General features: G+C 44.8%; 1 protein-coding gene across 3 annotated transcripts in view; it reads left to right on the top strand.

Moving 5' to 3' along the window:
• OTUD4 (OTU deubiquitinase 4) overlaps positions 1-26,863 on the top strand; it is a 234,325-nt gene that overhangs the window by 86,069 nt on the left and 121,393 nt on the right. For all 3 annotated transcript variants that reach the window (XM_029600893.1, XM_029600808.1, XM_029600977.1), the window contains 7 exons: positions 25-181; positions 6,227-6,284; positions 6,701-6,821; positions 7,053-7,117; positions 8,114-8,214; positions 22,064-22,188; positions 22,295-22,487. In XM_029600893.1, the coding sequence (XP_029456753.1) occupies positions 25-181; positions 6,227-6,284; positions 6,701-6,821; positions 7,053-7,117; positions 8,114-8,214; positions 22,064-22,188; positions 22,295-22,487 (820 nt within the window). The remainder of the gene's footprint in view (positions 1-24; positions 182-6,226; positions 6,285-6,700; positions 6,822-7,052; positions 7,118-8,113; positions 8,215-22,063; positions 22,189-22,294; positions 22,488-26,863) is intronic.

Genomic DNA, 26,863 nt, shown 5'->3' with positions numbered 1-26,863 from the left:
AAGCTTGACTATTCTTTTTTTCAGCTATTCTTTATGAGATGCTGTATGAAAAAGTATTTCGTGTCGATGTTGGAAAACTCCTGTCTGAACAAAACACCAGTCATGTGGTGGCGGAAGACAATGATGGGAGTCTTGGTCTCAGTGATGAGTCAGATTCAGACACTGAAGTTGACGGGTGCAGGTAAGGCACATGGTAGCTTTCCTTCAGAGCACTTCTAGAGGTAAAGTTTTCATTGTTGCATGTCTTCCTTTGATAACGAATGAAGTGACTGCTCAGTAGACTGTATCAGATGAGTTTCAGCACTTGGACATAATTTTGTATGTTTATCATGTGATGAGTATATGGGGGCATGAGGAGAAGTTGGGTTTGAGTGCCTCTCATGGTGATCCCTTTCTGGGTATTCACAGAGACAGGTCTGTAATTGCAATTAAATGTGTTCTAAGGTGTCTTGCTAGGACATAGAATTTGTGCTGAAAATAACATAGGCTTGGGGGTTTTTTTAACCCTAAAGTAGTTCTTGGTGCAGGACTCTGGTAAACCTGAGTGAGAAATTCAGTAGAGTTAGGGCATGGTGAAGGGTTGGGTTTTCTGTAGGGTTTGGCATTCTTAAAAGATCTTAGCTGTTTAGAACGTAAGAGACTTTTTTTTCACGCTGCCCACAAAGTTCCTGGACCTTGCACCAGTTTTCATGTACTTTAACTTTGAAAATTGCCTAAGGAAATAGAACTTGCAGAGACTTGCTGGTACTTTTTCCCACTAAAACATCGCATGTGCTTTTGGGAATACAGACGTAAGCGTATTTTAATCCCCACACTCTCGGAACGCGTCTGCCAAATATGGGCTAATTATGCACCGAGCTCACTGCGCATGCTTTAAGCTGCGCACAAAGGGGACAATTTTCAAACAATTCCTTCTATCAGCAGAAATGGCTCTTGGAAATTGCCCTCCCTTTGAACTGCAAAGAGAAGGCTTTACTCATATATACTCCCCCCACCCCCTGTTTTCTGCGATTCCGCAGCTGCTGCTGAGGAATATGCTTCTTGTCACAGGATAGCGGGCAGCTGCCTTCCTCCCTGGTGTTTGTTGCTGCTGATGCCACTCCCTCGAGTCTCTTCATTGCTGAATTTCCAAATTCTCTCTCTCTCTCATCTCCATTGGTCTGGCTAATCAGTTCTATTCTTGTAGACACTCTTGATTCTTCTCTTTGGCTCTCCTTTCATGCATAAAATAATTTCTGTGACATCAGAAGTAAAGCTCTCACATTTTGCGAATGCCATATTAAGAAAGAAACTTGTACACGTTTGGGAACTGCATGCTAGTCTCGTAGCAGAAATTAAGCGTGTTTCATGGGTAGACTTTCATGAAAAGCCCTTCATGTTTCAGGTGCCTGATAGACCCAGCCTGGGATATAATTTTTCCCATCAAGAACCCAAAGAAGGTAGTCTCCTATAGACACGATCCCTACTGCCAGTATCACCCTGGTTCCTTCCCAGCTTCACTCACCGACTGCAGGGCATTTCAGCCTTAGAGAAGGATGGGGTCAGAGCCCACTCCTTGGGGCCAGGCTCAGCGCAACCATACCCGGACTATTTCTCTGCATCTCCCGCTCTGTGGGCCCTGGCTCAGCACAACCTATTGGACTCTCTCTCTCTCAGCGCTTCCCGTTCCTCTGGGCCAGGCTCAACGCCACTCTGCTTGTGAGTTCCAACCACAGTGCCTGTTGTTCCTGGGAGTCCCCATGGTACTTCTCCTTGAGGACTTTGCTACAGTGCCTTCTCTCTCCGGGAGTTGGCTCAGCACAGTACACCTTCAAATTAGGCCTCTGTGCGCTCTGCTCCTCAGGCGGCCCACGCTGCTACTACAGAAGATCTTGTCACTGGCTTGCCGTGTCCCAGGCAGTACCCCTGCGCTCCTACTCTCCAGGCACCGACTACAGCGAGTTCCCCACTCTCACTCCCATCCAACGTACAACAGTTCGTGTCTTTGCATCTGCACCTCTTCTCCTTGAGGCCACTCCCAGGTGTTCCTGCACTACTCTCTTCAGAGCTGCAGTGGCCTTGCACTCCCAGAGACTCTTTTTCTCCTCCTCCCTCTGAGAGTGCTCCTGTCTCGAACTGTGCCTAAACCTCTCTGCCACTCTCTGCACTCACTCGCCAATGCTCTCCTGGACGTGGAGCAAGAATAAAAGCACTGCCACACGCTCTCTGATATCATTTATTTGCATGACGTCATGGTTCAAAGCTTACAGTTCTATACATATATACAAAGTCACATACCTGTCCATGGATATTCAGGTTTCCTCACCCCTCATACATCAGCCTGTCTGTGCGAGAAGTCTGGTCAATTAATTAGGCGAAGAAGGGGAATCTGCAGCACTTCGTACGTCTACGAAGGCGCTCCAAAAGACTCCTGTCTCGCCGTTCCACCCCTCTGCTTTTTATACACGTCAGGAAAGTTGCTGATCACTATGGTTTCCCCTGTGTCGTTGCCAACAGTTTCCAACAGTTGATAACAGTTGCAATCCCTGTGTTGTCGCCAACAGTTGCTATCCCTGTGTTGCCAACAGTTGCTACCACAAAGCCTGACTTATCTCTCCCTTGGGCATAGGCTGGTTGATCAGGCCAGCGTGTCCCCGGCATGAGCAGCCAAAGTCTTTGTTGCACAATCAGTTATTGGCAGCAACATTTTCCTTACACAGCCACACAGGGGCGCTCCTAAGGCCTGCTGGCCCCGGCACCCAAGGGCTCAACCTGCAGGGAACGAGGGTCGGCTTGTCTCTGTTCCTGGCCAGTCTCGTCTCCCAACAGTGGAGACCTGTGGGATCCAACCCTTCAGGTAACAACAACCCCGATTGGGCCAAGGGTCCACAATTCCTAACACATGCAAACGAGAGCGAGCGAAGACTCCACTCATTAGACTAAGCGGGCCCTAGCCTACTATAAAAAGCACTCTCATTCTGCCAACAGAGCCTCTCAGCTCTTTCTCTCCTTCAACCCGAATGCGCCAGGACTTCCTGTATTAGAGAACATTATCCTCCTGGATATCAAGCTGCATTCAGTTCTGCTACCAGAAGCGTTCAGAGACCCTATCCGCTACACCCAAGGCGCATCAAGTATGTGCAATTGCTGCTTCCATTGCTCTCATCCACGATGTGCCTCTCCTGGACATTTGTAAGGCAGCCACATGGTCATCACAGCACACATTCACATCCCACTACTGTTTGGATAAACAGACTGTGGATGATGCAAATATGGGACGGACTATTCTAAAAAAGGGCACCTCTGCAGCACAGCAAACCGCTCATAAGAACTGTCCGCCTATATTCTACTGTATTGAGCGCTTTACCCCTCACTATGTCATGGACACATTATTTAAGAAATGCACTCAGTACTTTAGCTGTGGACTTCCAGACAGCATGGCTAATTCATGCTGCTTATATACGGGAAAAGAGCAAGTTTGCTTACCGTAAACTGTGTTTTACGTAGATAGCAGATGAATTAGCCATGTTGACCCGCCTGTCTCCCCGGACAGTTCCAGCATTGCATCTTGTCTTGCTTTGACACGGACTGAGGAGACTCAGGGAAATGCAAGAAGATACAAGAAGGACCACCTCACTAAAAGACTTTAGTGATCTTTGAGAGCTCCGCCACCTAGTGGCACGGAAGATGTACCCAGGCAGCATGGCTAATTCATCTGCTATCTACAGAAAACACCATTTAAGTAAGCAAACTTGCTCTTCCTGTGTAAAAGAAAAACCAGCATTAAGCATGTCAGGCTTTAGCCACCTCCCAGCATTGGGGAGTAATAGCCAATCCTTCGATTTAAATGGGATTGTCATTGATTCACATGTTAGTAATGCTGATTTTGCACACCTTTTTCCATGCTAAAAACCTAATTAAAGCATGAGTGAAGTTTACCACACAAAATATGTGTTAAGCTTAGCGTACCTTATTGCATCATAAATAGGTCTTTTTCCATTTCTGTGTATGTGTGCATCTCCCTCTTCCAGGCATATCTTCTCATCTGTGTCTTATATGGCCCGCTACCCAAACCCTATCATATTCCACCCTCTTCACCATGGGTTCTATGACATTTGGCCCTCCTTTTCTTTCCCATTTCCAGCCTGAATAAGAAGAATCTTACATGTATTGTAGCACAATCCCCCCCTTTCGCCCTCCTTACTGCTAGCCAGTGTAATAAGGTGCACTGTGCTCTGCACACGTTAGCATGTGTTGTGTGCATAACTTTATTCTCAATTTAGCATGGAGTTTTGTGCACAAAAATATGCTCGTGATTGAAAATCCAATATTTATGAAGGTATTAGCTATTATTCCCCAATGTAGAGAAGGTACATTAAAACCGTGAAGCCTTAATTCAGATTTTTTTTTTTTTTTTTTTTTTAACACTGCAAATTTAACTCCTGGTCTGAGGTGGAATAAAGTTAGCTTGCGTTTCAGGGACTAGTGTTAGTCTATGCTGCTGTGCCAGTATGGTTCTAACCTGAGTTCCTGGTTTTGGGGGACCTGGACCTAGGGCCCCCGGTTCCAGGCTGCACCACCACACCTGGAACACCAGGTCCAGAACCATACTGACACGGCACTGTATGCCAGGGATGTCCAATTCCGATCCTCGAGAGCCACAGACAGACCTGGTTTTCAGGATATCCACAATGAATATGCATGAGAGAGATGTGCATGCATTGTCTCCATTGTATACAAATCTATCTCATGCACATTCCTGGTGGATATCCTGAAAACCAGGCCTGTTTGAGGCTCTTGAGGACTGGAGTTGGCCATTCCTGCCATAGACTAACATTAGCACCAGAAATGTGAGCTAACTTTACACCACGTCTAGAAAAAAGGGTTAAGCATTGGGGTACCTGAGTCCACAATCCCAAGCCAGAGATGCAAAATTATTGTATATGCAACTTTCTTATTATTATGTAAACTATTTGGGAAGTCACTTATAGTAGGACAATTTTCACAGTTGCGCAATACTTGTACGTACAGCTGTCTGTTGGTATCACCTCATGCTTCTCCTATTTTGTATAAAACACGGGTGGCTAACTCCGGGCCTCAAAAGCCACAAACAGGTCTGGTTTTCAGAATATCCACTATGAATATGCATGAAATATTTGTACCCAATGGAGGCAGTGCATGCAAATCCATCTCATGCATATTCATTGTGGATATCTGGAAAACCAGCCCTGTTTAGGGCTCTTGAGGATTGGAGTTGGCCTTCCTTGGCATATTGGTCTTTGGCCAAGATCAAAGTATATGAACTGAGGATGTTCCTTTAGTCTTTTGACTACTGATGAGCACCTGTACAATATGGGAGATTAATGCTCAGCTGCCTGCTCCAATCCTGGTTTTGCCTCATTGCATGAATGGATTTGTAGATCTGATTTTTCCATTGCATCAATTACCTATAAAAATCTGAACTACACATCCACGCATACATTGGACCAAAATCCGGCCTGGATCACCCTGTTTTGTTGATCTCAGCAGAGGGTGGCAAAAGTTAACTTGGCTCACTGGGTCACACGATGTGTCAACAACCATTGCCAAAGTAGAAGGATTAAATGTCCTGTTTGAAAAAAAAAAATTGTAGTTAAGTCATTAAAGCTCGTACGGAGTTGGTGTCTCTCACATTAACTTTAGAAGCTGCATCTCAGTCTGCGAGAGCAGGAGAGGAGGGGCTGGTTGCCATGGTAACTGGGTAGGCCCTGGTTGCAGTAGGTGCAGCTTATGAGGGCTGTTGAGGTTACCCTGCCTCAGCCTAGGTGGGAAGGAGCAATGGAGAGGAGTAACCTCACCTCTCTTTGCTGCAGTTGGGATTTCTTTCATATATTTATTGAAAAACAGTTGGGATTTCTTGATTCTATTTTTGTCTGTTGTGTGGTCATTTCAGACCTTGTTAGTGTGGAATTAAGGATTTGGTGTGTCAGGTTTGGGTTAGAGAAAGGGCATGAGTTCAGTTTTGGCACCTGTACTAGTTTTCATGCTTATGAGAAAAAAAAAAGTGTTTATTTTTTTCTCCCCCCTCTGATTTTCTCCCATGTTTTTTAGTTGTAATAAACATGCTAAATTCTCAGGAAAAAAAAAAAAACAAACAAAAACAAAGGTCCCTGAGGATAGAGAACATCTGAAAGTCTCAGAAGAACTTCTCTGAGTAGTTGTGTAGATTTATTTCCACTTTACTTTGCAATCTCATTTCTCTTAACAGGAGTAAGACTGCAGTTCCTGCTGATATGAATGGATTTAAATCTCATTCTGGCAATAAGGTAGGTTTGAAATAAAACTTGTGTGTTTTGGGGTTATATTTAACATGCAGCTAAATATTTTGAATACTTTTGTTTTTCTGTCTCAATAGTTTTACAGTTCCTTTACTGATAAGATTTGTAGGATATTTGTTGATGCATTTAATAGAATGTAATGTGTTCTGGTTTACCTTTATTTATTTTATTTTTTTTAAATTTAGAATAAAGTATTCATAGTGTAGGACATTTTAACCTGTAACTGTATGTTTACTTCTGTTCTATTTCTCAGTTGTTCTGCTCTCAAAGAAGGTTAAGCTCCATCCTACCAAAGTGAATTTTTAAACTGTGCCTCCAGTTTTGGTATCTTGCTTCATTTATAGCTGTTCAGTCATTGGGAGGCTTCGGAGTAATGGACTGTGTGCATTTTTCTGTTTCTGCAGCAGCGTAAAACTGAGGGCAGCCCGGCCGCTCTCTCTTGGCTGCCACGAAAGGTCCTGCAGTCGCTTAACTCTTCAGTGTACCGCAATGTGGACTATGAGGTTTGGCTGAAGTCACAGCGAGGTGAGTCAAACTAATGCCCCCCCTATCCTCAAACTCTCTTCTATTCTAAGAAGCTGCTGTGGCAGGAAGGAACAGACATTGCTTCATTGGACTCAAATTATTTTAACTAAGAAGGAAACTAGATTGTAGATGTTATGCTGTGAGTCACTCTGAATATTATAAAACACTAATTTACATGATGATGATGAAATATCTTGTGGCTGATTACTGTTCCTCCAATTCTGTTCCCAGATCAGCAGAAACGTGACTTTTCCATTGCCGCTGGGATGCAGTATTCAGTGGGAGACAAATGCAAAGTAAGTAATGTTGCATTCTGGGTGAATCGAGCTTCAGTAAGCATGGAGTTTGAAAGTACAAATTCCACAGCCTGAAAATTAAAGGTGCATTTAAATGCTTAAATTAGTTTGAAGTCATCGAGGGCTGCAACCCAGCTAGGGTTTCAGTATTTACACAATGAATATGTATGATCTATTTGCATGCCCTGCTTCCATTCTATGCAAATAGGTCTTGTGTATATTCATTGTAGAAATCCTGAAAGCATTACCGGGTTGCAGCCTTCACTTAATCCTCTGATGCAGTCCCCTTAATTGGTAGCATGGGATATGGGATTATGCTGGCCTAACCCAAATGCTTTTTGTATATCTGGAACTAACATAATTTTCTTTAACTGCATAACTACAACATGGAATGTCTTTTCATTGAAACAGAGCTAGAACTTGCTAAGGAGGCACTAGTGCATCCATTTTAGTGGCAAGGTGTAGCCTGGCGAAGGTGAAGCAGAATTTGGTCTAAAAGCATTAACAATTCAGGGTGTGACTTCCTGCTGCCACAGATGGTTGTGTGCTGAGAATGTGATGTTAGCAGAAACAGCACACAATGTGACGTGTGATCCGATTCCCTAGGTAACATTGTGTTGGCAGACACAAAAGTAATTGGTACAGATTTTTCTTGGGCCATAAGTTTGACATTGTTAAATACTCATCAAATCTTCCTTGTCGGCACAGGCCTCAAGGGTATTGTGCCATTTTAGGCGAGAGCCTGTTGAGGAATACAAAATGATGTTTGAACTTGAGTTATAAATAATGTAAATTCACCCTGACACCAATAGACAATATTATGCTTTCACAAAAGTTATCTGACCGTACACATTTACATTATTTATCGATTTGGCTTTTCATTAGTGTGTTTCCCAGATTGCAGAAGGTAGTCTGGGGGAGGGGGAGTCAGACATCAAAGTAGCGAATCTTGTGAATTTTGATTGTATTCCATATAACCTGTCTTTGTCCCTTCAGGTGCGCCTAGAGCATACTGGGAGGTTTTACAATGCGCACATTCAAGAAGTTAATTCTGAGAATGGACCAGTTGTTGTATTCATAGAAGAACTTGGAAAGAAGTTAGTTAACTTAGTTCATCTAAAATGTATGTGTCATATTATTGTAATGTGTATCTGGAAAAGTTTTATTCCAGTCTGCAGTGATAGCATTTTAGTGTGAGAAATCTGTGACTATTCTAGGAAGAGTTAATGAGAAGTGAAAAGCCTATAAAATAGGTTTAACAGGCCTGTAGCATATCATAACCACTGCCTAATCGTTTTGATCAAATGTATTTTTGTTATCCTCTTATTTGTATTACAAAAATAAAATCCAGACAACAAACATATATAAAGTCATAAAAAGAATAGAAACAAGTCAAAAACTAATGTACTTGTGCTTTTTGAAACAGTGTGCAAGCCATCACTGACAGGCCGATACAGTACAGTGTGCTCCGGCGGAGCGCACTGTTAACCCACGTTTGGACGCGCATTTTTGTCGTGCTAGCTTTACCCCTTATTCAGTAAGGGGTAATAGCGCATCGAAAACGTGCGTCCAACCCCCCCCCGAAACTAATAGCGCCCGCAACATGCAAATGCATGTTGTTGGCCCTATTAGTTATTCCCACGTGATTCAGTAAGTAAAATGTGCAGCCAAGCCGCACATTTTACTTTCAGAAATTAGCGCCTACCCAAAGGTAGGCGTTAATTTCTGCCGGCACCGGCATCATTGTGATATTAAGTCGGAGGTCCCAAAAGTTAAAAATAATTAAAAATTAAAAAAAAGTTTTAAATCGGCTCATGGGTTGAAAACCGGATGCTCAATTTTGCCGGCGTCTGGTTTCCAAACCTGTGGCTATCAGCAGGTTTGAGAACAGACGCCGGCAAAATTGAGCTTCGGCTGTCAAACTCGCTGACAGCTGCCGCTCCTGTCAAAAAAGAGGTGCTAGAGACGCGCTAGTGTCCCTAGTGCTTCTTTTTACCACGGACCCTAATTTGAATTTTTTTTTTTTTTTTACTGAATCACGCGCACAGGAGAGTGGCCTGTGTGCGCGCCAGGAGAGCGGGCACTCACCCGCAACTTTTACTGTATCGGCCTGAGAAAGCAAATTTGCACCAAACAAGTATAAATACTTTCAGAGTTTCCCATGTAGCTAAAATAGCTCTAGCTGGAAAAAAAATTAGGTTAACTTGTATTTATGGGTTAAAATAACCAAATTCCACTAAAATGTCTTAATTTTGGAACATTCTTTCCAGTTGCCTAAGGTCACTTTCAATGCTAATGCTAGTAATAAAATGAGTAATTATTTTTGGATCTTGTTAGTCATCTTAAGCAATTTCCCTTTCGCATACCTGAAAGTACAATGCACATCTGTGATAGTTTCAGTTCTATCCACAGCTCTCTTCCAACATCTGAGGAACTAAGCATTCCTATATCCTGTGAGGAAATACTGCAGAATGACAGATGGAGCATTTGTTATCCACTCGATCTTTAAGGTTTACAGTCTTGAAAGGTGTCAGACAAGCACAGTGAGCTGGAAAGAACAAAGTTTGGGTTATGGAGGCAGAAAGTGAGAACCTAATCTATCCCAGGACCCTTCCCAGATTTTGGATCCACTCCCATATTTGTTCTGATCCTTTCAGAAAAAATGTTCAGCCTGGCCTATAAGCTTATAAATGCTGAAAAATATTCGCTGCCCGTAACCCACTTTGCAGATCACCCTCCAGTCTGGGCTATCCTTTAAGCTAGATGTTTCCCCACTACTCTTCCTCAGACAATCCTTTAATGGTAACCACTTATCTTCCTTAATTACAGTTTTATCTCTGGCTCTGAACGCTGCAAACAGCAATATCTTATCCCACTCTAATATCTTATCCAGATGCCATATGCTGTGTCTCTTCCACAAGAGCCTATTAATGGACAAGTTATTTTTAAGACATTAGTAACAAGAAGGAGAAAGTGTGGAGCAATTAAAGTAGTCATTACTAGACATAGTACGGCAAACAATTAATCTTTATTGTAATGGTGAGACTCCATAACTTCTTAGCATAAAACAAGGTCCATTAAAACAGAGTAATGTCCCCCAACATGGCAACCATGTTTCACCCAGAGGGCTGGATTGGGAGGGACCACGGAGTATGTTTCAAATACACTAAAACAAATAAAATGAACAGATGGTAAGAACTAGTCAGAGAAGAAATATAGCATGGCTAAATGTAACATCACAAACTATCACAAAAATATATATAAATAAACCACTTTACATTGTCTCTACTTAGTACACTACATCTACCTTTATAATGAAAGAGACTTAACCCTATTTATTGCCCCTGACTGCTATCAGGAAAAGAAATGTACAGTATCTTAAAACATAATCATGGTCTCTATCTAGTGACAGCATCAAATATTTCATTTAAAAACTTAAGATATGCTCATTAGTTAATGCTCCTGACTACCATAAGGGAAAGAAAAATAAAAAAATCGCAAAGCATATTCATTATCTCTATCTAGTAACATCATCAAGTATTACATTTAAAAACTTAAAATCTGCTCATAATCCGTACCTGAGTTACAGCATGTGGCTTCTTATTGAGTGAAGGAGTTCACTCAAAGAGATTGCATTTCAAAGCATTTAAAAACCACTGAAAAAATGGCACAAAAAAATTGGACCAATCATAAGAAGCTATGGATGAAACTAACAGCCAGTCTGAAGAAGATTGGGATTGGCAGGGGCAGTGCTTTGGTTAAAGCCTGGTCTGACCTGATAGAGAACTAGAATGCTTAGTTTTAAAGAAAACTAGTGGCTGTTGTGGACCAGTCTGACCTTTGAAATGCAATCTCTTTGAGTGAACTCCTTCAGTCAATAAGAAGCCACACGCTGTAACTCAGGTTCGGATTATGAGCAGATTTTAAGTCTTTAAATGTAATTCTTGATGCTGTGGTACGTTTGCTCCTTTTCTGTCTTTCCTCTCCCACCTGAACCCTGCACACATCTAGCATGGTCTGTTCATGGAGTTCAGTCCCATAATAAGATTGTACCTACCTTTTGTTTTGCTGCCTCTTGTTGTGCCTGATCACTAGCAGTCTCCTGGGAAGACAAAGACCAGAAGCTGACATTAATGAAACAAACGAACAGCAGCTGCACTCTTCACTTCTGGAGTTGTGTCTACTCTGTTTCAACTGGGGCAAAACCCTCAGCTAAATTCTGACACTTCCAGTGAAAGATTAATATTAGAGACAACTTTCCACCATCTTTCTATCGTACTAAATTGTTACCTACACAGAGATCCTGTTTGGTAACAAAAGTCAGAGAATTCAAAATGACTCATGAGGTCATAAATTGTTTAAGAAAAAGGGTTTTATTTTTTTAAATTGTTACTTAGCCTCCAGTGTATGCGGTCTATTACAATGCAGTTTGATTATTAATATTCTGTTAAACACAATCAAGGAAATATTCCATTAATTCAAGGATGTTTCTCTATGTCCTAATACCAATGGACATTAAAAAAAAAAGGCTCTAAATTCCTATTAAAAAAAAAAAGCTACAATGCATTCAGAAAGTATTCAGACCTTCACTTTTTCCGTATTTTCTAATTTTACTGCCTTATTCTAAAATGGATAATATGTATTTTTTCTATTCCTCCTCTACACACAATACCTCATAATAACAATGTGAAATCAAGTTTGTAGAAATTTGTGCAAATGAATTAAAAAAAAATCACAACAAATATCGCATCTACATAAATATCCAGACCCTTTATTCAGTACACTGTTCAGGTACCTTTAGCAGAGATTACAGCCTCAAGTCTTCATGGATATGATGCTACAATCTTGGCACACCTGGATTTAGGGATTTTCTCCCATTCTTCTCTGCAGATCCTCTCAAGCTCTGTCAGGCTGGGTGGGGAGTGTCGATGCACAACTATTTTCAGGTCTTGCAGCCCCCTCTAGGTTTAGGGACTGGTAGCATGTTTCTGGCATCTCAGCTGCATGACATGTTTGTTTGAGAGGGAAGGAGGAGCAAGGAAATAGATAAAATCATTACATTGTTAGGGTTTTAGCAGAGTGGAGATTAAACTTATTAGCTTTTCCAGCCTGATGACTTCCCCACTAAGCAAAGGATAGCCAAGCTGGTTGAGATGGTAAAAGACGGCATCTATTTGGGCATGCAAAGATTTCCTGAATTGTGTACAGGCTTTGCTCAATAAAAGAAAACCAAAGGTAGTAGGTTTCCTTGTCTGTATGGTGAGAGAGACAGATGGAATGACAGATTGTTATAGATATTAGCAGGCATACACCCAGGCTAGGGAGTACTTGAGTGGGAAAGCAGGCATCAAGGGCAAGAAGAAGGGGTATCAAACTCTTGCATCATTGTGTAGTGTGCAAGCTCTGTAAACACGCACTGGCCTGGAGGTTGCGTGGATCCTTCCGTGGGATGCTTTTATTGGAACATGGTAAGATCCGATTTGATGACAGCTAGTAAGGACAATGAAAGAATGAATACAACTTCAGAAACTGGATGGCAGTAATTATCAAAACTGTCACGTAAACACGGGCCTGCAGAATCTGAGCACAGTGCTTTTCAATCAGGGATGGTTTTTGATTCTGGAATTTGGGATTTTACAGCTCCATGCTTTAATTCACAGTTGGAACTCTGATCCAGATTGCCCCAGATGAATCTGGTTTGAGGATGTGCTACGGTTCTGATTGTATTTATTTAAAAGTTTTTATATGCTGCCTTCCCCATCTATAAAACCACTGAAGGCAATGTAGAGCAAAATTATTAATCAATAAATATAATAAAACATAACCACATGATACAAACACAAACATTAAAAAAAAATCTTAATCATTTCACCTTCCTCCAAATAAACCCCCATGCCTTTCAACTTCTATTATACTACTGCTAGTAATAATTTCCCTCATTCGTCTTCTGTATAACATCAGCTTCCTCCAAAAGAACCCATCAGCTCTTCTAATCAATCAACCCACATCCCACCAGTAACTCATTCAACTTTCCTCATTCCCCCCCCAGGATTCGTACCCAGACCAATCCATTGTTCTCTACACCAGTGATTCCCAAGCCTGTCCTGGAGTACCCCCCAGCCAGTTGGGTTTTCAGTATATCCACAGTGAATATGCATGAGATAAACTTGCATGCACTGCCTCCACAGCATACAGATTTTATCTCATGCATATTCATTATGGATATCCTGAAAACGTGACTGGCTAGGGGTCCCCCAGGACAAGTCTGGGAACCTCCTGCTCTATATTCAATCCCTCATGCCATTTCCAGCCACCCTGAATCTAACTACCATTATTGCCCCATCAATCCTAGCTACTGCACACAATATTCCAAAGAAAAGAAACCATCCTTAATCAACCAAGGGTCTACCACTGAGTTGAGAGAATAGCGTGGTTTTAACATTTTTTATGATGGGTACATAATTCAACTCCCATATAATATCTAAAGGCAGTGAATTTCATAAAGATGGGGGAATACTTACTTATTTATTTAAAAAGTTTTTATATACCGTGACATGATCAGGGTCTGACCGTCTAGGCGGTTTACAATAAAACATACATAATTAAAAACAACACAATTCATTCATTCTGGTTCAACGCAGTATAAAGTTCACAATTTTCTTCAAGCTTTGGTATTTACATTCAGTTAACAGATCTTATTTATTTATTTATTTATTTATTTATTGTTTTTGTTATACCGAGTTTCATGACATGCATCACATCAACCCGGTTTACAATTAACAGAGTGTGTAAAGCATAACGTAACGTAAACAACGTTCTCAATAAACGTAAACAATGTTCTCAATAAGAACCTTGAACTTTAGATATAGTGGATCAGATAGAGGATGTGAGAAAGTTACAATAAAATAGGGAAATTAACTTGGAGCTGGAAGAGGGGAGAGATAGAACCGAGCAATATTTACATTTCAGCCTATTAATGTAATAGAGTAGCAGAGTGAGTAAATAAAATATGTGAGTAACTGAGGCAGTACATCACTATGAAACGGTACTTAAATAATCAAATGTATAAATACATTTCAGCCTATTAATGTAATAGAGTAGCAGAGTGAGTAAATAAAATATGTGAGATAAGATATGTGATATCTTATCAAATATCATTTATTGTATTGAGCAATGTTGTCTGTTAACTGAGATTGAAAGCTGCAGTAAACATATTTTTTCAGATATTTTTTAAAATTCTTTTGTATTAGTCTGATTTCTTCTGGAATAGAGTTCCAGAGACGAGGACCTGCGACTCAGAAAGCCCGATCATGTCATATCCAATCTTGCAGTTTTTATCGATGGAATTTCCAGAATGCATTTATCCATTGAGCGTAATTGTCTGGTTGGTTTATATATCCTGAGTAAAGAGCAGAGCCATTCAGAATTAGTGTTATATAGTAAGTTGTGTATTATTGTGAGGATTTTGTAAGAGATGCGGTAAGATATAGGTAGCCAGTGAAGATGTTGTAAAGTGGGTGATATTATCTCTGCGGGATAAATTGTACAAAATACGAGCTGTGGAATTTTGAATAAGTTGTAGTGGTCGGATAGCATTAGGTAAACCTAAATATAAAGCGTTGCAGTAATCTAAACTTGTTAGGATTAATGCTTGAACTACTGATCTCAAGTCTGGGAAAGTAGTTTTAGGGGTTTTTTTAGCATATGAAGCTGTGATGCCCTTGGAGCGGTCTAAGACAGGAGAAGGTCAAAGAACTGGAGTCTGTTCTGCTTTTCAACAGTTTAATTACAAAAAGTTCAGGAAGACAGAATCAAAATGGCTGCTTACCTCACAGCACAGCTTCCTTCTTCTCCCTGGGCCTATCTAACTCTCTCAGAGCCTCACCTTTGTATCCCTTACCCCATGGAAATGCCCCCATCTGAGGATATCTTTCCTGTCTATCTTAAGGTGGACCGGGCCAGGTAGCTGGAACCGGTCCATTAAAGCAATCTGAGGCTCTCTGTGATATACTCTATCACATTCCTCCCCCTCAGCTCAATCTTCCTTAGTTGAGCGCCTGCCTGTACAAGGGAGACTTCTCTAGAAAGGAAGTCTGCATTTATATTCGCCTTCCCTGCTCTGTATCGGACTTTAAAGTCAAATGGTTGGAGTGCCAGAAACCACCTCATTACTCGTCCATTGGACTCTTTATTCCGAGCGACCCAGACAAGGGGTTGCTGATCTGTTACCAGCGTGAACTGGCGGCCCAGTAGGTAGTAACAAAATGCCTCCAAGGCCCATTTGACAGCTAAGGCCTCTTTCTCTATTGTTGAGTAGCGTCTCTCTCGGGGTAGTAGCTTCCTGCTAATAAAGGCTTCTGGGTGTTCTTCGTCTCCTTTCTCTTGTGTGAGGACGGCTCCTAGCCCCAACGCAGTATAAAGTTCTCTCTGATGCGTCTGTCTGTACTATAAAGGGCTTGGTAAAGTCCGGACTTAATAGAACAGGTTCCGAGCATATGTCTTTCTTTAAACCCTGGAAGGCTTCCTCCAGCTCTGCAGACCATCTAACCTTCTCTGGGGCTGCTTTTTGTAATAAGCATGTGAGGAGCTCCGCTTTTTCTGAAAAGTTTGATATGAACAGTCGATAGTAACCGATGAGGCCTAAAAAGGCTCTCACCTTACTCTTTGTCTGCGGGACTGGGACTCGGGTAATTGCTTCTATTTTCTGTGTCTGTGGGTGGACTTTCCCTCTCCCAAGGGAGTATCCCAGATATTGTACTTCTTGACACACCCCCCCCCCCAGATTTACATTTCTTGGGATTGGCTGTCAATCCAGCCTTTTGTAGACTTGTAAGTATGGCCTGTAATTGCCATAGGTGTGTCTCCCAGTCTCCACTGTAAATGACTATGTCATCAAGTTAGGCCGCTGCATAACCCTGATGTGGCCATAGTAAGAGGGCTACCAAGCATTGGAAGGTAACTGGAGCTCCATGAAGTCCGAACGGCAGGACCGTAAACTGAAAATGTCCCTTCGGTGTTGAAAAAGCCATCTTCTCCTTCGTAGTTGGCGCCAGGGAAACTTGCCAGTACCCCTTTGTCAAATCAAGCATGGAGATAAACTGGGCAGTTCCCAAGCATTCAGTAAGTTCATCCACGTGGGACATCAGATATGTGTCCAGCTTTGAAGCCTCATTGACCTTCCGGAAGTCAATACAGAACCGGATACTACCATCCGGTTTAGGTACCATTACAATAGGCAAGAACCAGTCACTATTGGATTCCTCTATTACTCCAAGTCGAAGCATTTCTTTCACCTCAGCTTCTACCACCTGCCTCCTGGCTTCAGGAATCCAGTAGGGCCGTTGTTTAACTATTACTCCTGGGGTTGTAATATTGTGGCAAGCTAAGTGAGTTCTCCCGGGCATAGTCGAGAAGACATCTTTATTCCGAGTCATTAGTTTATCCAGGTCCACTTTCTGCGTTGTGGAAAGTTGGTCCCCATATGGGATCATCTGGGGCTCGGAAGTTTGTGAAATGTCTGGACCAAAGTCATCTTCTTGGACCAGACTGCAAGTCGGAGCAACCCATTTTTTTTAGTAGATTCATGTGGAAGATCTGGGCCTTCTTCCATCTGTCAGGTTGGTCCACTTTATAATTCACTGGGCCCATCTTCTCCAGCACCTCAGACGGACCTTGCCAACGGGAGAGCAATTTATTTTCCGACGTTGGTAGTAGCACTAGTACGCAGTCTCCCAGCTGGAAGACCAGAGGAACAGCGGACTGGTTATATTGCTGGGCTTGGGTAGCCTGGGCCTTTCCAGGCGTAGTTGGGCAGCCTCTCCTGCCCTTCCCAGTCGGTCGTGCATCTGAATTACACAGTCTGCCAAATTCTGTCCAGAATTGGGTTCCTCCTCCCAGGTCTCTCATACTACATCCAGGATTATCTGTGGTCTTCTACCATACAATAATTTGAACAGGGAAAACCCGGTCGAACTTTGAGGGACCTCTCGCATGGCGAACAATATATATGGCAAGAGTAAGTCCCAATTCTTGCCATCTTCTGCGATGAACTTCCTCAATATCTGTTTGTTTGGGCTCGTGGAGCATTTTAACAAAACTCTCAGTTTGTGGATGGTAAACTGATGTCTGCAGGGTTTTTACCTGCAATAATGTGCAAACTTGTTTCATTACTTTAGAGACAAACTGGGTCCCTTGGATGGTTAATATCTCTTTGGGTAACCCCACCCGGGAAATCACCTCCACCAAGGCCGTGGCTATTGTTTGAGTCTTCATATCTCGTAGAGGAATAACTTCTGGATACCTGGTTGTATAATCAAGAATGACCAGGATATATTTGTTTCCGCAGCTAGACCTCTCTAAGGGGCCTACCAAGTCCATAGCGACCCTCTCAAAAGGTGTCTCTATAATTGGCATAGGCACTAGGGGAGCTACGTGTGTTGCTGCCGGTCTGGTCAGCTGATAGGTAGGGCAGGACTGACAATAGTCCTGAATGTGTCGATACAAATCAGGCCAATAGAACTGGGCTAAAATCTTTTCTTGTGTTTTCTCTTCCCCTAGGTGGCCCCCCAAAAGGGGGTGAGCTGAAAACTTGCTGACGATACTGCTGGGGAACCAAAAGCTGCTCAACCATTTCGCCCTCCAGATTCCCTTTTGCTACTTTGTATACTAGATTTTTCTTGAGTACAAAAAAGTGTGGGGGGGGGGGGTGGCTTTTGACCCTCCACCCCAGAGACTAATTCCCCCATCTATTATCTGTGTATTGTCATTTCAATAGTTGTATGTAAACCAAAGTGCTTAGTGATTTTGTCTCTAGAACCTCGGTATATAAAAAAAGTTAAATAAATAAATAAATAATATTGTCCTGGCCCCCTTTTAGTGTCCCATCTTCTTGTTGGACCCGCCTAAAATTCCCAGGGTTTCCCTCACCTATCCAGTCTGAGGAAACTTCTGTGGGTTGGGGAGCCCCCCTCTAACTCCACGACTGCCTCTAAACCTTGGGAATAATTATACTTTTCTATCCTACATTGTCTACGAGGCTTGGGTATCTTAGGATTATTAATATACAAGTCCAGGTCTTCTAACGGAAAGACCTCCAGAAATGAGGTCTCTTCCTCGCTGAAGTTATCTGGGCCCCTCATGAGCCGGGCCTAAAGAGTCCCAAAGCCTGGATAATCTCGTCCCATTATCACTGGATATGGTATCCAGAGGAGCACTCCCATTTCTACTGTCGCTTGTCCCACTGGAGTCTTCAATAGAACCTGACTGGTCAGGTACTGTCTCTGGTCTCCATGTATACAAGCGAGGGTCGCTGTCTGTCTGTTCATAATCAATCTGTGTTCTTTTGACCAGTTCCCTCTGAATGAGAGTTTTTACACTTCCAGAGTCTAGTAAGGCTTGGGTCGAATCGCTATCTAGCTCCACTGGAACCACTAAAGTTGTAAACCCCGAGCGGGGAATGTCCACAAACGAGCAGGAGTAAGGGGCCACCAAATTGACGTCCATAAATTCATCCTCCACTTGATAGCAGTCCCAAGCAAATTGCCCCCTCTCTCCACAATTGAAGCAGGTCCCTTTGGGCTTCACTATTTCTAGATGTTTACTCGTTCCGCCCTCAGGTCCCTCTAATGCGTTATCAGGGTCTCGTGAGGTAGGGAGACTCTTCACTTCTCGGCCGATATAGCGGCTTAGGGTTCCCCCCCTCTATTCTCGTCTTCCTTTCTCTAAGCCCTTTATTCGGTAATTCTTCTCTGCTGGAGTAAGCCCACGGCCTGTGTCTGCAGCATCCAAATAACGCTCTACTAGGGAAACCACATCCTTCAGGGTCCCTGCTGTCTGTCGCCGCACCCATTCACGCACTCGGGAGGGGAGGACGTCCACAAACTGTTCTGCCACGACAGTCTCTGCAACTTCAACTCCCCTTTTATTATCTGGTTCTAGCCACCGCCAGCACCGGTCCTTTAATTTCTGAGCCAGAACCCGGGGTCTCTCTCCTAGTGTAAAGGTTAAGCCCCGGAAACTTTTCCGATAAGATTCCTTACAGTCCCAGTCTATGGAGTATGGCAGCCTTGCCCTCCTGATAGTCTTGGGCTTGCTGATTGTCAAGGGCCTGGTATGCGGCCTGGGCCTTACTGGTTAACTGTGGGGCCACTCTCATGGCCCACCGGGACCTAGGCCAGGCCATGGCCTCCGCCACCCTTTCAAAGGTGACCAGGAATGCTTCCGGGTCATCTTGGGGCCCCATCTTTGTCAGCCGAATTTCCAGTGTTGGTGGGGTTGGACTCTGTTCCGTTCCGGTGTGTACCTCATCGGTCCCTGGCGCTGGTGTCCTTTGTAGTAATTGGCCATTAAGCTGTGCTTGGACTTCCAGGTGTTGCTGCAATTGTTGCAGTAGCTGCTGATGCTGTGCATACTGGGTCTGAGCGGCTGCCCGGAGCTGCTGTTCTCCCTCCACCAGGGCTTGCAGTAGCTGCTCCATTTCTCAGGGAGGTTCCTGCAGAGGCTATTCTGAGCTCCTGCCCCTTCAAGACTGGAAACCTTTCCCCTTCTTCCAAACAAAAGAAAAGCCTGCTTCACCAGCTCTAACTCACTTCTTCTGTTCCCTTCCTCCGATAGAGCTTCTCTCCTTAGCCGGTACCAACAAACAACAAAAGAATCCTGTGTGGCTACCGTTGCAGCCAGGCCCCCCCCCCAAACAAAAAAAAAATTTTCTGCTAGTGTGGGTCCCTGTCGGTGACGCTTAGAACAGGTAATCCCGCTTCTGCCACCATATGTGATGCCCTTGGAGAGGTCTAAGACAGAAGGTCGGAGAACAGACCAGGCTGGAGTCTGTTCTGCTTTTCAACCGTTTAATTACAAAATGTTCAGCAAGACAGAATCAAAATGGCTGCTTACCTCAGCAGACTGACAATGCAAGAACAGTTTTTCCAAACGAGCACAGTACTCCATTACAGCTTCCTTCTTCTCCCTAGGGCCTCTCCAACTCTCTCAGGGCCTCACCTTTGTATCCCTTACCTCATGGAAATGCCCCCACCCAAGGATCCCTTTCCTGTCTTAAGGTGGACCGGGCCAGATTGCTGGAGCCGGTCCGTTAAGGCAGTCTGAGGCTCTCTGTCATATACTCTATCACAGAAGCTTAAAGGATTTATTTACTAGTGTTGATATGTTATTTTCAAAGATAATTTGGAGTCAATGAAAATACCTACGTTTTTTTGGTGGGATTTTATAGCTATTGCATGATCATCGAATATGAAGTTCTTCGGAGGTTGAAATATTGAGTCTGGAACAGATGACAGGAAAATTAATTCTGTTTTTGAGGTGTTTAATTTTAATCCGTGTGACATCCAGATTTTTATTGAGGTTAAGTATAGATGTAGTAATGAAAAAGTTTGCTTCCATGAGTTAGTGTAGGGAACTATGAATTGGATGTCATCTATATAGATTTTAAATGATAGATTTAGACCAGATAGAAGGTGGCATAGTAGGAGGTAAATGTTGAAAAGAAGTGCTGAGAGCGAAGATCCTTGAGGTACTCCAGATTTGGTGGTGTACCGGTCAGATTTAAAGTTTCCAATAGTGATTCTTTGAGGTCGTTCTGATATAAATTATTTAAACCATTTATTAATGATGCATTGACTATGTTAGAAATGGATTGAGCAATATGGACTTTTATGTTTTTCAGTAAGTAACCAGGACAGGGGTTGAAAGGACTATTGGATGGTTTTGATTTGGTTAGAATAAGTCCTAACTTGAAAGCAGATTTATTTATTTGTTTGTTTATTTAAAGTTTTTCTAGACCGACATTTGTTGGGAACATCACATCTGTTTACAAATAACATGAAATACAGAGTATAGGCTTTACAAAGAACTGAGTGGAACATATCAACAACATGAGGCAGGTTGACTAAATAACGGGTTGAACTGTGTAAATAAGTCAGTAATAAAGGTATAGTTATCACATAATATATAGGTGAAGATAATATATTTACATGGTAGTAAAGCGAGGGAAAATAACTGCTCAAAGATATATTGAGGTTAAGGAGGAGTTGAAATATGCCTTGCGGGAAAGGCGGGGGCGGTGTAGGGGAGGGTAGAGAAGCAGCAGAGTTATTGCTGGGCGAGCGTGAGAGTGGATCAGGGGAATGCCTGTAGGTATATATTTACCTCATTTCAATGAAAGATGACATGACAAGTAGAGGGTATCGTGTTCAGACCTCAGCTGATATCTAGGCAAGTACTAAGACTCCTTGTCTTTAACCAGGGATATTTCCTCTCAAAGTTGATAATAGAAGGACTAGGGGGCACTCCATGAAGTTAGCAAGTAGCACATTTAAGACTAATTGGAGAAAATTCTTTTTCACTCAACGCACAATAAAGCTCTGGAATTTGTTGCCAGAGAAGGTAGCTAGTGCAGTTAGTGTAGCTGGGTTCAAAAAAGGTTTGGATAAGTTCTTGGAGGAGAAGTCCATTAACGGCTATTAATCAATTTTACTTGGGGAATAGCCACTGCTATTAATTGCATCAGTAGCATGGGTTCTTCTTAGTGTTTGGGTAATTGCCAGGTTCTTGTGGCCTGGTTTTTGGCCTCTGTTGGAAACAGGATGCTGGGCTTGATGGACCCTTGGTCTGTCCCAGCATCCTGTTCTTAATTTCTTATGTTAGCAGCAAGATCTTAAACACAGATTACTTGCAGCAAGCCAGCATAGAGACTGCAGGACAGGAGTAATAGAGTCCCATTGAGCAGAGTCTGATGCCACTTTGTTTGGGCTGTTTTGAAAACCATGCATGTTAGTTGTGCTGGAGGACTGTGTGTTAACATCTTTTCTAGGCTATGTTGGCAGCAGTTGCTATTACAGATCTCCTCCCAAGAGACATAGAAAACACAGCATTTTGATTTGCAGGCAGGTTTGATATTGCATGCGTTTTGTGTGCTCTGTTCATTTCTTCTAGGCAGGTTGTCTCACTGAAGAACCTCAAACCACTCGTGCAGGGCACCAACATGGAAGGCTGGAACACTGTGTCAGGGAAGAAGGTGAAGAAGTCTCTTCCAGCAAGTGGCCAAAATCTTCAGCCAGGTAAGGCCAACTGTCCACCATTTCCAGGCCTGCATTCTGCACCTGGTGTGGGCTCCATGGGTGTGGAGTGAATGTCTAACTAAATATTTTGCCTTATGCTTGACAGAAGCAGACCACCGAGGGCAAAAGAATCCAACCAAGCCGGGAAAGTCACAGTCCGTGCTCCCTCCTCGACTCCAACATGCTGTAGGAAGTCAGCAGCAGCACCACTTCTCAACTCAGTCCTCTGGACCAGCATCCCAGCACACCCCGCTTGAGCACAAAACCCAGAGCCGGACTCCTCCGCAGGTGACTGCCAGGTAATATCTATGTAGTCCATGGCTAGCATCCTTGAATAACGTTATGGTGCATTGTGAGCAATAAGAGAACCTGGTTAATTTTTATAGTTTAGGATGCCTATTTTTTTTTTTTAATTGTCTTGCCTCTTTATGAAGATGGAATAACAGGGACATTGTGTGAAAAGCAGAGCTGGTGCTGGTAATTAATATTTCCTGAACATACCCAGATCAGTCTAGAAAAGTGGGTTGTGTATCCCTACCAGCAGGTGGAGTCAGAACAATTAGAACTTTGGGTACTGCTACATAATGAGAGTGCCACCTGCAGTCCTTCAGTATTTCTCTGACTCCAGCAGGTGGTAGGGTGCATCTCCTGCAGTCTTAGTTTTTTTCAGGGTAGTTAGGAAATTTATTTTATTTTTCCTTCTTGTTTACTTCCTGAGGTGTTAGGCACCTTCGTGGGCCATCCCTCAGTGGAAGCCGGGCGTCCAGGGGGTTAGACACCCCTGACTGTGTTTCGCCCGCTCTGTCCCGGGGTGTACAGGCCGGGGGCTCCTGGTCTTCCTACCCCCGAAGCTGCTCCCTCGACCCCTGTTAGTGCAGGCTTCAGTAGTTTAGTTGTTTAAAGTTAGTTTAAAAAAAAAAGTCTCTTCAGTCTGAGGTAAGGAGTCTGTGCAGCAGGCTGTGGGGACAGCTTTGAGCCGTCGCAGTTTGTTTCCTTCCTCTCCCGGGGCTCCGGGTTGATAGTGAAGGTAGGCAATGTGTGTCCCGGGTCCAGGCCGCATTTTCAGCACCTGGGTGGCTGAACAGCACGGTTCCTCGCGGAGGCCTTGCTTTTTTTTTTCTCCGCGCTGCTGGCGGCGTTCGCATGGCTGCAGGTCTCGGGCCTATTTTTTTTCTTCCCTCAGCTGCTCTGACCGCGTAGCTACGCGGCCTGGCATGGCGCCGTGAAAATCGGCAGTCTGCTGCTCCTGTGGGGCGCGCGGGCAGAATTTGAACTCTGCGTCGTTGTGCCTAGACTGCTCCGGTTTGGAAGGCCCGTCGGTGGTGGCCCCTCCCCCCCGTGGGGGAGGGGGGTGACTCGCGACACTCTGAGCAAGAAGAGGATTCCCCCCCCTCCCGCTTTGGTCCACATGGCAGTAGATCCGATGTTGGGGACTGGGGAATAGGCCCCGCAGGACCCCCCAGATGGGGAGGTAGACATGGGAGATTTTTCCCCAGAGTTTATCTTGTTGATGCATCAGGCCTTTTTGGCACGGAGACAACTTCTTAAAGAGACCCGGGCGTGCTGGGGATCCCACTGAGCCCCCTCTGAAGCAGGGACGTCCTGCAGCCACCCAGCAGCGCCCAGTGGTCCGCTCTCGTCCTGGGGAGGATGGTCGCGGGGATCCCCATGACCCAGGTTTTGGGGCAGGGGCGGTGCCGGTTCAGAGTCTGGGGGTCGGATCTGTGCAGCTACCGGGTGCGGATCCAGACCAGAATCCTGATCTGGTGGACACGGATACGGATTATCCTGATGGGGATGACCTCCCTCCGGTGGAGGGTGATGATACTACTGTTATCCGCCTGTTTAAGCGAGATGAGCTTCGTCCGCTTATTCCCCAGGTACTGGATGTCCTCGGTCTTAAGGTTACTCAAGAGGATTCCGATAATGAAGGGGTTAATCCGGTTCTAGATGGTATTCGGGGACCGTCAACAGCTTTTCCACTGCCTAAGAAAGTCCGAAAGCTGGTGACCCGCGAGTGGGATACTCCGGATGCGGGCTTAAAGGTGGGTAAGGCATGGGAAAGCTCTACCCGCTGTCGTCAGAGGTGCTGGACCTGCTGAAGATTCCAAAAGTGGACACTGCTGTCTCGGTGGTCACAAAGAAGACCACGATACCCGTGGCGAGATCTGCCGCCTTAAAGAACATGCAGGACCGAAAGCTGGAGATTCTGTTGAAGCGAGCTTTTGAAGTGGCTGCTTTGAGCCTTCGAGCTGCCGCTAGTCTTATGCAAAGAGCGTGCCTGTGCTGGGTCCAAGAGGCGAGTACTAATGCGGCGGACGCTGACAGTGGAACATTGCAGCTGGCCCGTTTGGAAGCCAGACTTGCGTATGGAGCAGATGTACTATACGACCTCGTTCGGACTTTGGCTCGGTCCATGGTGTCCGTGGTGGCAGCTCGTCTCCTTCTCTGGTTACGGAATTGGGCAGCGGACCTCTCCTCAAAATCCCACCCTTGTAACCTTCCCTTCAAGGGCAAGCTTCTCTTTGGGGAGGAGTTGGATCAGTTGGTTAAGCTCCTCGGGGAGTCCAAGGGCCATAGGTTGCCAGAGGATAGAAGGGCGACCAAGAAAGTTTTTCCCCCTCGGGCTCGTTTTCGGGACTCTCGCCGTTTTCGATCTGGCAGATATTCTGCTCCGGCGGGTCCTAAATCGACACCGGATTGCCAACAGTCCTTTCGCGGTGGCCGCCGCTCTGGGAGGGACTCTGGACACCTTGGGTTTGGGTAGCAGTAAACCCGCTCAATGAAGTCACGAGCACCCATTCCGTCGTAGAAGCTGTCGGAGGCAGATTATCCGGCTTTTACGTGGAATGGGCAAGAATAACCTCGGATCGCTGGGTCTTAGAGGTGATATGGGACGGTTACGCCCTGGAGTTTGTACGTCCAGTCCGGGAAGTGTTCGTGAAGTCCCGTGTGCTCTCTCATGCCAAACGCGAGGCGGTACAGGATACCCTGCAGTGGCTGCTCGACCTCAGAGCCATTGTCCCGGTGCCGGAAGCGCAGCAGGGATGGGGAATGTTGTTTATAAAGAGGCACAGGAACAGTTAGAAACTTGAGACTTTTATTTAAAGAATTCTACTGGACGGTGCTCAATTTACTTCTTGGTCCAAAAAAAGGAGGGCACTTTTCGTCCCATCCTCAATCTGCAGAAACTCAACCGTTGTCTCAGGGTCCTCGTTTTCGTATGGAAACCTTACGGACTGTGATGGCGATTCGAAAGGAAGAGTTTCTAGCGTCCCTGGATCTCACGGAGGTGTATCTTCATATTCCGATCCGGATCAATCATCAGCGGTTCCTGCGCTTCAAGGTCTTGGGTCAGCACTTCTAGTTTCGAGCCCTTCCGTTTGGCCTCGCCACAGCTCCTCAGACTTTCACCAAGGTTATGGTGGTGGTAGCGGCTTTCCTTTGCAAGGAGGGTATTCTGGTCCATCCTTACCTGGACGACTGGTTGATTCGCACTAAGTCTCGGGAGGATTGCGTACGGTCCGTCCACACGGTGATGGTCACCTTACAGTCACTCGGGTGGGTCATCAATGTGCAGAAAAGTCATTTGGAACCCACCCAGAAGCTGATTTACCTGGGGGCGCGATTTGATACATTACAAGGCAAGGTGTTTCTGGCGGAGGATCGTCTGCGGAAGTTGCAAGAACAGATTCACGCTCTCCTGTGGAGCGAGCAGCCCACATTGTGGCATCATCTGCAAGTCCTGGGCTCCATGGCTTCCACCTTGGATTTGGTGCCCTGGGCGTTCGCTCACTTGCAACAGTTACAACGTGCACTCTTGTCGCACTGGAGTCTGGTGTTGGAACAGTTCCATCTCTCAATGCCGCTACTTCCCGAGTCCAGACTCAGTCTGTCGTGGTGACTGTTGCGCGACAATCTGGAACGGGGAGTGGACTTGGATCCTCCGGATTGGATTTTAATGTCCACCGATGCCAGTCTGTCCGGCTCGGGAGCAGTGTGTGCAGACAGAACCGACAAAGGGCTCTGGTCTCCGGAGGGGTCCTGGTCCATCAATCAGCTCGAGACAAGAGCCATACGGCTGGCCTTACAGGCGCTTCTCCCCTGGATACGGAACAGCATGGTTCGCGTGTTCGCAGACAATGCGACGATGGTAGCTTACATCAACCGCCAAGGGGGCACAAGAAGTCCCGCAGTTGCGCTCAAGGCGCACTTCCTGTTCGCCTGGGCGGAGCACCATCTCCAGGGAATTGCAGCTTCTCACATCTCGGTAGTGGATAATGTGCAGGCCGATTTTTCTCAGCAGATAACAGCTCGATCCTGGGAATAGGAACTGTCTTGCAACCCGTGGAACCTCATTTGCGCCCGGTGGGGTGTGCCGCAGTTGGATCTGATGGCAACCAGGGCGAACGCGAAGATAGACAGATTTCTCAGCCGTCGGCGAGAGCAGGGCTCGGTGGGTCTCGACATGCTGGTGTGTTCCTGGCCCACTGGAATTCTTCTGTATGCCCTTCCTCCGTGGCCCCTCATCGGTCAACTTCTTCGTCGTATCGAACTTCATCCCGGCAGGGTGGTTCTGGTGGCGCCGGAGTGGCCGCGTCGCCCGTGGTTTGCGGATCTGATTCACCTGGCCCTAGAGGGTCCGTTGCAACTTGCTCATCTACCACATCTTCTC

The sequence above is a fragment of the Rhinatrema bivittatum genome, chromosome 1, assembly GCF_901001135.1.
Source record: "Rhinatrema bivittatum chromosome 1, aRhiBiv1.1, whole genome shotgun sequence".
NCBI lineage: Eukaryota > Metazoa > Chordata > Amphibia > Gymnophiona > Rhinatrematidae > Rhinatrema > Rhinatrema bivittatum.
The sequence above is the reverse complement of the archived record's forward strand: the minus strand, read 5'-3'. Positions and strand labels throughout refer to the sequence as shown.